At 43.0% G+C, this 13898-nt stretch overlaps 1 protein-coding gene across 2 annotated transcripts in view; it reads left to right on the plus strand.

The window, feature by feature from the left end:
• ARHGAP31 (Rho GTPase activating protein 31) overlaps positions 1-13898 on the plus strand; it is a 57255-nt gene that overhangs the window by 25483 nt on the left and 17874 nt on the right. For both annotated transcript variants that reach the window (XM_052704792.1, XM_052704802.1), the window contains exons 2-5: positions 7214-7316; positions 7815-7959; positions 12940-13022; positions 13715-13822. In XM_052704792.1, coding sequence (XP_052560752.1) covers positions 7214-7316; positions 7815-7959; positions 12940-13022; positions 13715-13822 — 439 coding nt within the window. The remainder of the gene's footprint in view (positions 1-7213; positions 7317-7814; positions 7960-12939; positions 13023-13714; positions 13823-13898) is intronic.

Here is a 13898-nt window from a genome sequence, read left to right on the forward strand (position 1 = left end):
AGAATTCCCAAGCATCAGTTGCATTGTTTCTATGCTCTTTACAGCCAAGAAATAGTTACAATAGTATAGAATTGCTCCTAGCATCGTTTTGATGCTGTATGATGAGCAAGCCAGTATCAGCTTGCAGACTCAAGTGGAATATGGATAATGTGGACTATTTGTTACCTGACTTGCTGCTGAAGCCCTTCTAAATGGAAGCATTCAGGTTAAATGAAAGCAGGAAAAGCTGCTGAGAGCAGGAAAAAACTTAGGAAATCCATTTTTTTTTCTTTGTTTTGTTCCCGGCGGCAAAGTAGATTAGCATGGCTTGCATAGGTGTCTGTGCTTGAGGGTGGAGAAAGGAAGAAAAATAGGATACAGTGTGACAGCTGCAGTCCATAAACTTGTTGATTGATTTGAATGAAAGGTAGTCAGTGAGCACTCAAGAGACTAGTGTCTTGAGTACTGTCCATCCATTCTTTTTGGCATTCTTTTCTTGCAAGCTGCTACTCCTGGATCCCCTGAGCTGCAGCATCGATGCTGTCCCACTCGCTCCTGCCACAAAGTTATAAAAGTTAGGAGTGGAGATATCCTGTTTGGTTATCTGGTCTGGTTTTTTGTTGGTGTTTTTTTTTTTTCTTCAGGAAACCCACAGCAGGATGTTTCCCTAACAAAACTATTCTTGTATTTAGTACAATCTCTTCTCAAAAGTGCCTGCACGACAGAATTTGCTGGCCATGTCAAGATATGAGCTGCATTTCAGAGGGCTAGGGTGACTGCTGGCTAGGGTGACTGACTGCTGAGAGTCAGGATTGAATTTTTGCTTATGCAGTGCTTTCTCTGTAGGTTTTCCTTGGTGTACTGGTCAGGTCTGCTGTGGGCTCTTTCATTTCTTCCTGGAGCATCCTGGTTGTCAGGTCTGCTTTGGAAAATCAGGTGTTCCCATGTATTTTATCCTTATAAATTGTTTAGAAATGTGACATGTAAGCTGAGTATAAGACCAGTGGGAAAAACCTTGCCAGTGCTGCCACTGACTTCATTCAAAATCACACGGCTTAAAGGCTATACTGAAGTGCATTTGTTTGAAATCCAACTGCCCCAGTCCAAGCAGCACTTAGTGTTCCCATGTCCCACACCAGCCATGGAGGTGGCTGGCTCACAGCATCTGTGTTTGAGCCCATTCAGGATGGTGCTGTCACTGCAAGGAGTTGTGCTGACCTTCCTGACGTTGCAGAGATGTTTCCCACAGAAACAGAGGGGAAAAAAATACAAAGAGTGTGACTTACACAGTGATTCAGTAGTGCTGTCAATGCAGACAGGGTCACCTCGGCACCAGCTATTCATCCCTTTTTAAACTGTGTTTATGGCAGTGAGTGGGGAAGAGAGAAGGAAAGCTCCATCGAGATGATTTGGTTTTTAAGCTTGTTTCAGGTTGTTTAGCGACCTCACACTATTCAAACATAGATGTGTATGTGTGTGTTCAGGGTGGTTCTGGTAGCTTGGTGCTTGCAGCCAAAGTAAACACTAGCAGTTAATGATGAGACCATTTTATTATCTCTTCATATGTAAAATGAATTTATTGCTGGGAAAAAGTATGAGCAGACAACCCAGAGAATTAAGTCTTCTATTTGTCCTGGTAGGCAGAACACAGTTTCCCCATCCCCAGTTCTGCACCTTACCTCTGGGCAGAGGAGGTCCTCTGCAGGGGTTCCAGGCACTGCAGCTCCTTCCATCTCTGACTGCTGCTGACCAGGGCACTGTGGAACGCAGAGGAGGTGATGCCTGCAGGCAAGGCAGGATTCATTCCTAGCTTTCATGGGTTGGGACTGGGAACTGGGAAGCAATCTGGAATCCTGGCTGCTTTGGTGAACCAGGGCTTGAGTGAGCCATGTAGAGAAGAGCACAGTTTGATCTTTGGAATCTGCTTCTCAGCCAACCTTGTGCTAGTAGAAGTCAGAGGAAATCAGCCAAGCAGAAATAATATTGAAAAAAATAATCCAGTGAATCAGCATTGAGGCTCGTGATTTAAAAAAGGAATCATCAGGAAATGAAGAAAAATGTCACACTTCATATACTAACTCTCAAGCTCGTTGCCACTTATACAGTGCAGTTCCTTTCCTATGATTAAGTGGCCAAGTTAATGTATTGGTGTGTTCTAAAACGTGTACTGTTTTGTTATGTTTGTGTGCACAAAGAAACATCTCTTGCTTCATATAGACTGAAAACTTCCTTTCTAGAGGGAAACACCTCCTACTTCAGTAATGTAAGAAGCTGAAACAAGAGACTGTTTAGATCTTTATTGTTTCACAAACTGATGTGATGTGATAGGAAACGTGCATTATTGTTAAGAGCAATGGAAGAAAACCGTAACAAAAAATGAAAAATACCTAAATACTTAAAAAAGTAAGAAACTGAAATGATGAAATACAAATGCCAACAACTTTTTTATGGCACAGGATTCATTCTTTGGGGAAGTTTTTGAAAAAGAAAACTACAGTTTCTTGCAACTCAAACACCAAAAGTTGATCTTTCAAGTGAAATGAAATGCCTGTATTTATTCCTCTAGTTCCTTGAACTAAAATTAAAATAAAATTAAACTCCTTCCATGTAGCATAAACAAAGCACTAAGGAGAATCCGAATAGCTGTCATTAGTTTTTATCCATGGCAGGAGATTTCAGAGAGAATAACAGAAGGAGAAAATCAAAAAGGAAGCCTGCTGCTATTCAGAGTTCAGTTTTGTACAGTGTGCTCTGGACAAGATGACCCAGTCCAGGTTAGCTAAGTATAAGCACAACCTCATTGGATGGCATCCACACTGACAAGTTTGTGTGGCTAACTTAGCAACGTCCTCCCTAGGGTCCTTCTATGCTGCATGGACACCAAGAGTTTATTCCAGAAGGCATCACTGAAGAACACAGGCAGTTATTTGCATCTCTTCCTGAATTAGTATCTTTCTTGCTTTTTGCTGTCTTTGTAAGATAGGGTAACTCCCTCTCTCCTAGTGATCCTCTTAGGGCTGATAGGTGATTTAACTGAGTACCAGGTCGTTTTGGTTTTGATCCTTAAAGATTGGCCCAAAGACAGATGAAGTCCTTGCCAGATAGAAAGAGATCTCCTTGCTCACTGGTGGGAACCTTTGCTACACCATGGCTTGGAAAGGTCAGGAGAAGGAAGAGAGCTCTCATTCCACACTAAGATGTGAGAGGCTTAGTGCACATCACTTGTGTTGGAAGCTTATGGGAACAGAAGAGAGAGAAGTAACACCAGGCTTGGTGGGAGTGGCAGAGAAGTAATGAAGCTGTGAGCTGTGGTCGTGGAAAAGACCCTGCTGAAGATAAGCGTCTGTCTGCTAAGCTTGGAGGTGATATCTAGTGAGAGTTGAATGAGTTACTGTGACTGCTTTTCTGGTTTATTTTTGTCTAGGGGAAGAGAAGTATTGTCTTTTGTGTGCAGTATGTTTATAACTCAATTTCCCTTCTGACTGATGCTTTGCTGCACACTCTACTCTCCTCTTCCATCTGGTTTCTATTGTAGTTTTAAATGAGGACAGTTTGGCTGTCTGGCAGAACAAGCGGGGTCTGTGTGACACCAGCTGCCTCTTCCAACTTCTAAGCTTCCAGCACAGTTTTAATTATAGAAGCGTCAAGATTGGAGACCATCCCCCCTCCCATTCAGTGCCTGCACGCACACACAGCTTCTGCTACAAATCCCCATCCCCATCTGATCTTCCTGCAGGAGACACCCACAGCTCTGGGACTGTTTCGTTCTGCACCTATGGTTGGTAGCCAGATCCAAAATGATCCAAATATTTCAAAGATGGCTGGAAGTGGGAGGGAGGGCCACTCAGACCCCATATCCCTCAAGTGCACTGAAGACCAAGCTTTATAGGAGATCAGAGCTGCTTAGGAATTTCAGAGTTGCAGGTTGTGCTCAAAGAAAACACTTATTGTGCTCCAGTTTCATACAAGTGCTGCATTTAGGGACTTGCTTTGCAGGAATCTGATGCAGTCCTTTCACCTCCAAGGATCTGAGGTCAAAGTCTGTAATTTCTGGTTGCAAGTGAAATACGTCCTATGTGGGATTTTATTGACATCACAAAACTGCCACACATTTTGGCATAACTAGCTGTTTCTCTTCACAAGAATCAAAGGCCTGGTATGGCAGAAAGTCATGTATATAATGAGTGAAGGGCACTGCCTAGGAGAAGCCTAGGGCTGGAAAAGAAGGGCGGGTTGCAGGGCTAGAGATATTGGCAGAGGTTGGTGCACACTGTCCACTTGGAGTCTCTAAGGCCGTCTCTATTGTGTCTTCACTCACTTTCAAAAATGAGTTGAGTTTTATATGTTTGCTGCAGATTATTCTCCTTAGATCTGTTTTTATCTTACCTCAACAGATGGAGCTGGCCTTCTCTGGTCTATGTATAAGAGGTTTGCTTATGTGCCTGAGGCCTTCTGACCTAATTTATCGCAAAGAAACTTAAACCTCAGCAAAAAAAAAATGATTATTTAATAGGTCCCACTTGGAGAGGTCAAATTAGATGCAACAAACATCAGTGTGTGCATTTTTATTTAGCTCACTTGTTCTTAACACTAGGGTTTTAAAAAGTATCTAACAAAGGGTGCTGTTGGTATGGACTACAGTCATGTGGCTACATGAAAGTCTGTTTAATTTTCTAACAGACTTTGTCACATAGCTTTCCAGCTCAAATAGGATTTCTGTTCAACTAGTTTTCTTTTTCCAGATAGCATGGAGTGGTTCACCTGTTGTTCCACCCCAGTGGATCTGAAGGGAATAGGATCAGCCTAGCTTTCATTTGACTGCTTACTTCACATTAGTCCCCCCAAAGAGACCTCAGCCAAGAAGGCAGTCTTAATGCGCCATGTACACATAACTTCTGCCACAAAGATAGTGCAGACTAACCAGACAAAAACGAAGAAGAGGCCTGATGTCATTTGCCTTTCCTTCTCTTTATTTCTAGCATGCTCATCGTCATATGATATAAGTTCTCTGTTACGGTTACAGATAACCAAGACTTATTTTGGGATAGGAAGGTCCTCTTTTTTGATGTGTCACTTGGGCTTTTCTCAGCAAGACATTTTGGAAATTGTATACTTTTGGTTTGCTCTGTATCCTTCCACATCACCCAGTTCTCTTAGGAGTTGGGTGCTGGAGGCACTGCAAAGAATGTTTTCCATGTTCCTCATGGAAGTTCCTGGTGTAAAATAGTCCACGATTGTTTGGTGAAAAGCTTTTGCCCTGTAACTTCACCAGTTTCCCATGACTGTTGTTGTTGCAGTATGGTAAGGTCCCTGCCTGAGGCTCAGCTGCTAGTTAGTCTGAACCCAGCAGTGTGAAGCTCTTAAAAATCAGCACGAGGACTTTAGGTGTGATCCAAGGTGGCTATTGTGCCTCCATAATGAAACCATGCTGAAAAAACCAAACCAAAACAAAAACAAAACCCACCCAGTCAATATTCTCTGTTCCTCTGAACAGACTTCTTTGGCCTCCATTTGGGTTGGCCACGCTAAGGGACACACAAGAAGGACCTCTTTATCTCCCTCACTATGAGCTGAGAGGCAGAAGAGTAGCGCTTCCCTGACTCTGGGCTCAGCAATAGCGTGTCACCGAGGCAGGCCCCAGCCTGGGAGCCCTCCTCAGCCAGGCCTGCAGCCTGGTCTGTGTGGTAGTGCAAGCCCACGCTTCTGAGAAACCACGAGCTGCCTCTGGCCTCAGTGGCACCTTGGAGAAAAACAACAATATGCCAGCCTTTTGTTTCTCAGGCTGTCCTTGTGGTGCTGTCTTTGGATCCTGTGTGATGAAGCATGTGCTAATATGTCATTATAGCCCTGAACTTGAGCAAGAAAGATCAGGGAAGGTCCAGCCAGAGGCATTATCTCTGTGGTGTCACAAAGATGCAGTAATTGCTATGCCTGGTTTTCCAGTAAAACGTGTGGCTTAGCCTGTTTTCTTCTGTGCAGCTTTCCGAATGCGCAGTGCAGCAGAGTCAGCATTACAGCAAGGAACTTCAACTTTTGCATTTACTGGCTTCTGTGCTTATGGCTGTGTGAAGCACTGCGTTAAATACACAGTAGTTTCTAGCACCTAATAAGGAAGGACTCTCTTACTGTTATTGTTATAGCTGGGGTTGTTATAGAACTGGGGACAGGGAGGCTTGGTCTGACCAAGAGAATGGGGGGGGTTCCTGTGCCTATATAATGGGAAAAAATAAACACAAGCTTTGGATCCAGGTCTGGATGTAAATGTTGTGCCTCAGATTCCTCTCAGCTTGAAAGCTGTTAAGTCCTTGGCTGGTTATGTTGATGGAGTACTTCTGAAGCCAATGTCAGATTTTGCCAGTGTGCAGATCTAGTCAATATTTGAACTTTATACCCCCTCTGTGGGAGTTTATGAGCAGTAAGCCATGGGTATGTAGGCTTATATGGAAGTGTGAATGCTTCTCTGAGTTTTATCCAAGTCCATCAGTCCTTTTGGCTTGATTCAGCAAGGCTGGAGCTCTATCCTGGGGAGAGGGGATGTTCCTGGGCCCTCACGCTCTACCTCATGCTTTCAATTAGAGTGAAATTGCCTCTTTTTCTGGAAAGGAAAAAAAAAGAAGATAGAGAAAAAGAGAAGCCCTACCTTTCTTCCCACAGTGTTTCTATGGCTTCAGGCTCAATAATTGTCTCATGTCAGCATGATATGGCAGAAGTACCGCATATCCCCAATCCACAAATTAGCCATGGATATTTTGTGGGGTTTATTTTTCATTTGCCCTCTATTTCTTCTGTTATTGGACCCTTCTCTGAGTCTGCTGAGAGCCTCTGCTAAGTGTTTGATGGAATTGTCTCCTCTGTGGTGACTTATGGAAGCTCTCAGTACGTATTCACTAGGGATCACAAAATAATAGGGGCTGAAAGGGACCTCTGAAGATCATCTGGTCCAACCCCCTGCTAAAGCAGGTTGCCTACAACAGAAAAGCATCCAGGCAGCTTTTTAATATCTCCAAAGAAGGAGATTCCACAATCTTTCTGGGTTCCAGTGCTCCGTTACCCTTAAAAATAAGTTATTTTCCAAGTTCAGATGGAACTTCCTGTGTTCCAGTTTGTGGCTGTTTTGCCCCTCATCTGGTTGCTGGGCACCACTGAGAAGCGCCTGGCTTCATCCTCTTTTTTAGATATTTGTAAGTATTGATAAGATCTGCTCTCAGTCTCTTGCTTGCTTTTTCTCTCCTAGTCCCCTATGTGCTGAAGAGCTGTGCGGAGTTCATTGAGACTCATGGCATCGTGGATGGGATCTATCGCCTCTCAGGAGTGACATCCAACATTCAAAAGCTGAGGTAAGGTTTGAATGCTGGAGGGATTCAGTGACATTGCTCTGCATCTTTGTGTTGTTAGCCCCTCAGGCACATACTGGGGTCAACAGAGCTCTGCACTGATGCAGAAGGGAAATGGTGTCCAAAGCTGGTAACAGGGAAATGCAGCATTTCAGGGATATAATACATGACTAAGAAAAAAGCCTCCCTTTTATATCTGTTAATGGGAAAGGCCCGGAGGGTCTCAGCACAAGTGCTGAGTTGTTCTCTCTCACTTTAAAACAAAGCAATCTCTTTATATCAGTTTAGAGGCCCCTTGTGGAACTCTGCTAGGGAAACCAGAGACGAGTCAAAGTCTTGAGGCCTGGTCCCAGAAGCCAATCTGGCCCAGGCAGTGGATAATAGAGACATCTTCGCTTTTCAGTTTGTTTCATCCTCTAGCTGTGAAGAAATTATGCAGAGTGGAGTTTTAACATGATACAGCTCTTACTCATCTACACTGCTGCCTCCATGTTGTTTCAGACAAGAGTTTGTTTCTGACCAATGCCCAGACCTGACACGGGAAGTTTACCTCCAGGACATCCACTGTGTGGGGTCACTCTGCAAGCTGTACTTCAGGGAGCTGCCCAACCCTCTGCTCACTTATGAGCTCTACAAGAAATTCACGGTGAGACCCCTTTCTGCCCTCATTCCTAACCAGCAGCATGGACATGCCACAGGTTCCCCTGTGACAGCTGTTTGGGTTTCAACTCCAATGTCCTGGTTTCTGGTGCGTGCATCTGTATAAACACTTCTCAGTGCTCTTCCCTTCTCATATTGTGCTGTCTCTCAGTCCTTGCTTCTTCCCCGCACTGCATGTTTATTTTTCTCATTTTCTCTGTAGTTCCCTTCCTTTTGTTCATTTTTTCCCCACTGCATTTCTTCCCTGGTGTTACTTTCTTCCCACTGTGCATCTCCTCCCAGAACTCCTAATTCTTTTTCTTTTCCTCATTACTGTCCATCACTGGAAGCCTCTTGGGTCACCTGGGGCTTGTGATCATAATTACTAGGAAGTGATTTCCTCTTCCCTGTCCCTCCCACAGTCCTTGACACCTGAACAAACGGATTGCTCAACCCACTTGTAATGTACCAACTTTTCTGCACTGTAGCATTTCCTCAGAGTTTGTCAGAGAGCAAATGACAGCACAGATTATGCCAGCTATGACATCAAATCCATCATACTCATGTTGTAAATACAAATAGCAGAGGGAAGTGGCAGCTGGCCAAACAGAAATCTCCAACCTTGTTTAAAGGGATTGTAATTCAAAGAGTAGTAAGTCAAACAGACGTAGATTATACATGGATACAGCAGGAGACTGCAGGGAGCTGAGAAATTAGACCACGAAACCTGAATTTTTAAGAGAGTTGGCTAATTTTGGTGACAGACAATATTTTATTAAAAGGTGGCTCAGCAGGCTACACTTGTCGTTAAGGTTGCCTGGTTCTTACCCTTCTAAATCCATTTTCAGTTGTTTGTGACACCAACGAATATAAATCCAGTCATTCAGGCTGAAATCGTCCGCACTAAAGGTGTGAATTTTCAGCTACAAACGTTCACCATCTTCTTCAAACAACTGCTACGGGGGGATGGGAAGGATTGTTTTTTCAGAGTTAGAAACATCCGTCCTTTGTTAAGAATTTCTATCATCCTACTCTTCCTATTTTCTGGGCGGTGGAAGGGACAAACACTGCCAAAAATGTTGGATGTTACAGAGAAGACATTTTGTTGACAAAATCATGTTTAAGCAACTTTAGCTTCAAGTGCTGCTATCTGCATTTTCTCTACCCTCTGTCAAGCGCTTGCAAACAGCACTTCACAGCAGGCACCGGGAGAGACCCACAGGGTCCACACAAGAAGACATTCTTTAAACACTCCTTGTGCAAAAGGTCAGGGAAGTCAGGTAGATGCCAGGGACTATAACTGAGCTGAGGAACACCAATTTACTAGTCTTGCTATGCTGCTTGAGACAGTAGTGCTAGGTGTCCTGCTATTTTGACGCCAATTTTTAAGTAAGAGTTGGCTGTGTTTTGAGGTGGTGGATAGTAAAACCTAAGACAAAGCAGATCTGAAAAACTGTTCTATACTCTCAGGATATGGAGATCCTTAGTATGTAAGACAGGCTCTCCAAAATGGAGACAGTAAGAATGAATAGGACCTTGAAAATACAGAGTGTTACTCATTCATAGTAACTGATGAGCCTCATTCTTGCTGGAGATATTTGGCTAGTGTCTTTCTGGCTATCACTGCTGATTTATGAAAGAAAAGCGCTATAAAGGAAACGTGAAGATTCAGATGGAAACCTTTTTTAGGAAAGAATGTTTGCTGAAAAACACAGTTTTGAGCTGATGACTTGCAGATTTTGGTTAGATACATTTGGTAAATAGTTTTACTCAAAAACAAAAGGGAAACACTTCTGTAACTATCCAAATGTTTTTTTTACGAATACTTTCTAAAGGAAATGTTTCAACATTAAATCAACACACCCAACTCTCAAATAAAGCATATTTCAAAAAAAGGGGTTAAACAGCCTCAAATTTGAATGAAGTTTCCTTTCACTTTTAGTTGAGTGTGATGCTTGGTCAGCATTGAACAACTGTCTGTTAAAATCTCGTGCCAGCTCCCCAGAACGTTATCACTTTGAATTGACCTAAAAGTGATGTTTTTAAACTCTGGCTTCTTAAGTTTGTCCTCTCCACCACAAGATCCATTATTCACATAATTCTACTCAGTACGGATTTATAATGGGTAACCCAGCTGACAGGAAACACAGTCAGATACAGGGAGGAAAGAAATCAAAAAGGCCAAATCCCCAAGGAGCAGAAAAACCGCTAGTGGAGCGTGCATGTGCGTGGGATGTCTGAACAGGGAATGGTGGCAGCTGTGCCTAAGCAGAAGAACGCCAGTAGGAGTAAAGGATGCATGCTAATCCCAGCCTGTCTGACTCACTTGGAGCTGCCTCTGAGATGGGATAAGCTCCACTTTGAGTCACCGGAGTGATTCAGACATTTACAGCTAAGGAAAGTCAAATTCTTAATGACTAGAGAGGGTTTGGCCTTTTGGTCATCAGACATAGATGTAGCATCATAGTCACGACCTCAGTGGCTACCAACCTTTGCAGAACAGTGCCCTCCCACACTCATTAGTTTGCCATCTGGTATTCTGGTGATATGTACTTGTATTACGGGATAGATAAGTTGACTTTGCTTGGCTTGTTCCAACCTGAGCATAGAGGCTGATGATCCCTCATGACAAATCAACTAGGTAGGAAGCCAAGCCTACCTTTTCTCACTGATTGCTATTCCACTTACTAATCAGGGCTTGTGAACTGTGTATTCAAGAAAAACCATTGGAGTAACAAAAAATCCAAGGTTTTTAGTTGCTTTATATACCTTCTGCCATCCTCAGAGTGCTTTTATACTGCTTGAAAGATGAAAATATAGACAACATTAATTAATGGCACGATTCATGGGAATATAATAAATGGAGTTATTGGTTCTTCCTTGAATTCTGTTCCACTGTTCTAATCAAAGGCACAACAACAAATATGGGTCAGAAAAGTGGCTTGGAATCTGAATGGGTTACAAACTCAGGAAGTCTGATATTCATATGCTAAGCATTAGGTCTTTGAGACCTGGAAATTAAATGTAGAGATGAAAATCAGCATAGGGCGAAAAAATACTATGTATGGTCCAGTTGAAATACAATGTTTAAGATGCACCAGTTAAAGTTCATATTCCTTGAAGCCTTGTGCAAAGATCACGAGAGTGCTTACAGTTAGGTTTTCCAGGTTTATAGTAATAAGTTCTATTTTTCTTCTTTCTTTTCTTACTTTTTGAAGTGGAAGGTCTGCCCCTAAACATCCTGATGAGTCTTATGCCTCGGAGAGGATCTTTGGCTTGGTGCTTGCTCCATTCCAAGGCATCGTATCATCAAAATAATCAGAAAAACAGGAGGAAAATTTGCACCACTTTCTCTAATTTCAGAATAGTCTTGTTTCCTGCTCGTAGTTGGAAATGCAGCTTATAGCCAGATCTTTTCAGTTCAGAAGGGCTTGTCCTTTGCAGTTCAGATATTTTGCAATTGCAGGTGACCTGGCACACTGCAATATGGATCACTCTCCTAGGCAGAGATCCAATTCATGCCACGTACGTGTGCAGCTGTCTGTGGGGACATGGCAGGTCATGGAAGAGTTGTAGTAGTGATGGCAGCATGGTGACACAGCCCATCTGTGACACTGAAAGGCTTGATTCCCAGCCTCCTAGAGATGTTGACTTTTGGACATTTGTGTGAGTGTGGGCTTGTGACTAGGATAAGTATGTGGCACTCTGCTATAGAAAGAGGTATATTCTACCACAAAGAGTTTAACTATCTTTAATTTAGGTAAAAGAAGGGCATCCACATCTCATGTATACCAAGCTTGTGAGTACACGCATTTTTCTTTGCCGTGATACCAGTGAGAAAACTAAAGCTATAGGGCATAGATCTGAATTCCGAGTCTTAGGGAGTAAAACAAATTCCTGTTCATCTCTGACCTTGAATCTAGCAAGATTTGACTTGGTTGCACATAAAGAGGTGGTCTGCAGGGAAACAGACGGTGACCTGAATAGGAATAGCAGCATGGTTACCATGGATGTTGTTGTGGCAAGGACGAGAAGATATTTCTGCAGTTGTGCCTAATAATTTCAAGTTCATGATGTTAAGGCAAGACTTCTGCTAGCAGCATAGTTCCCTACATCTTTCTCTGAATTCAATCCAAACCCCAGTGGCAGCAGTGTAGGCAAGGGGTTCCCAGTCATGCATTGTTTGAAGTTGCTGCTGATTTGTTCTCCCCCAACAGAAAAATTGAAAAATAGTAGCTGAACAGACGAATACCAGTGCAGTACACTCCTAGAAATGCAGACAAAAATTATCATGTCTCTTCTGGCTCTTGCTCTGTAGACACTTGATCAAGACCAACTTGAATAACCTTCATTCTAACTAATCTAGTCTAACCTTGAGTATAAGAATACATTAACCTACCTGGACTGTGATTTTACGTCTCTCATCATAAAAGATGCAAACTCACACATACTCCTTCTAGCTATCTTTAAATGTCAGATAAAAAATTGCTTATTTTTATGAATATAAAACATGCACATCCAAGCTGTTTTCATAACACGGGACCTGAAAGACCTATTATTTTTCAACACTGTTTTGGGTAAGAGGGATTTACTATTTTTCATTTTTCATTATTTTCACTTCTCTTTTTCCCTTCATTTCCATTTCACCCATTAACACACAAATTTTAAAAAAGGAAAAAAAAAAAAAAAAAAAAAGAGAAAAAGAGACAACAAACATAATTCCTAATTGAAGCTCTCAGTTTTCAAACCCCAGCTCTCCTCTAAACATTGACCATCCTGTCCCAGGGATTGGGGAAGGCGTACCAAAATTTCTGCAGCAGATTTCTGCTGTGCTGGGAACACAAAGCAGTGTCTTCTACCAATAGTTCTGCAAGGTAACAAGAGAGCATTCCCTCGGAGACAGGCTGTCTCATGTAACACTCCTTATCCCTCTTCCTTTTCCCCTGAGCACACTGACAGGGTGGACTATTTCCTTTTGTCTCCACAGGAAGCAGTATCACGCTTCCCCGAGGATGAGCAGTTGGCACGGATACAAAATGTCATCCAGGAGCTACCACCATCACATTACAGGTAGGAACATATCCACCAAAGCTCTGTGGAACAAGATGGTGGCCTTCAGCATTAGGAAATATTGATTGGAACAGCAACAGAGTTAATTTCCAAAAGTTAATTCCCAAAAGCTGACTCACTGTTTCCAAATCTGACAACAATTAATCTGGCATTTAAATGCCATCCAGGAAATTGTTGTTAAATAGACTCTCCCTGTCTCAGTCTATCCTCCTCTTTCTTGGGTACAAACACCATGGCATTCTTGGACAGTGTCCTGGGTGTGGTGAGAAGCAGATAATCTGCTGTAGGTACTTGAGTTAAGCCATCAGCCTTTTCAGGACCTTCCCTTTCTCCCATCCAGATGCCATTTTCCTTGCCCTCATTATGCTGAGGATTGTTTAGTTCGTGTTTAATTCTTGGCCACCTCAGAGCAAGGTTGATCAGGCATTCACACCACCCCATGCAAACCCTGGTTCTGTAAATCCTCTCCTATAAGACCTGTTGGGTCATTGCAAACACTGTCCTCCTTGAGGAAGGGACAATCCTGAGATCACAGCTGATTCTGAGGCCTGCTGTCCCAGTAGACAAGTATTGGTCATCTGAGTTGAAGGGAGAAGGCATAGTAGGCTGTACTAGCAGCTTAAAGGTGACATTACCATGTGCACGCTGAGTGATCTGGCACTTTTTTCTCTATTTGTGTGAAACCACTATAGAACACTGGAATACCTGATCAAGCACCTGACTCACCTGGCCTCCTTCAGCAGCATGACCAACATGCACACCAGAAACCTGGCCTTGGTGTGGGCTCCCAATCTCCTCAGGTATGGTAGAATCCTCTTAGCCAGAGCACTATGTTAAGCAGCAGTGTGAGTGCCTGGAAACCCCATCCACTGAGAG

Source organism: Tympanuchus pallidicinctus, unplaced genomic scaffold (genome assembly GCF_026119805.1).
Source record: "Tympanuchus pallidicinctus isolate F22 unplaced genomic scaffold, pur_lepc_1.0 scaffold10, whole genome shotgun sequence".
In the NCBI taxonomy this organism is placed as follows: Eukaryota; Metazoa; Chordata; class Aves; order Galliformes; family Phasianidae; genus Tympanuchus; species Tympanuchus pallidicinctus.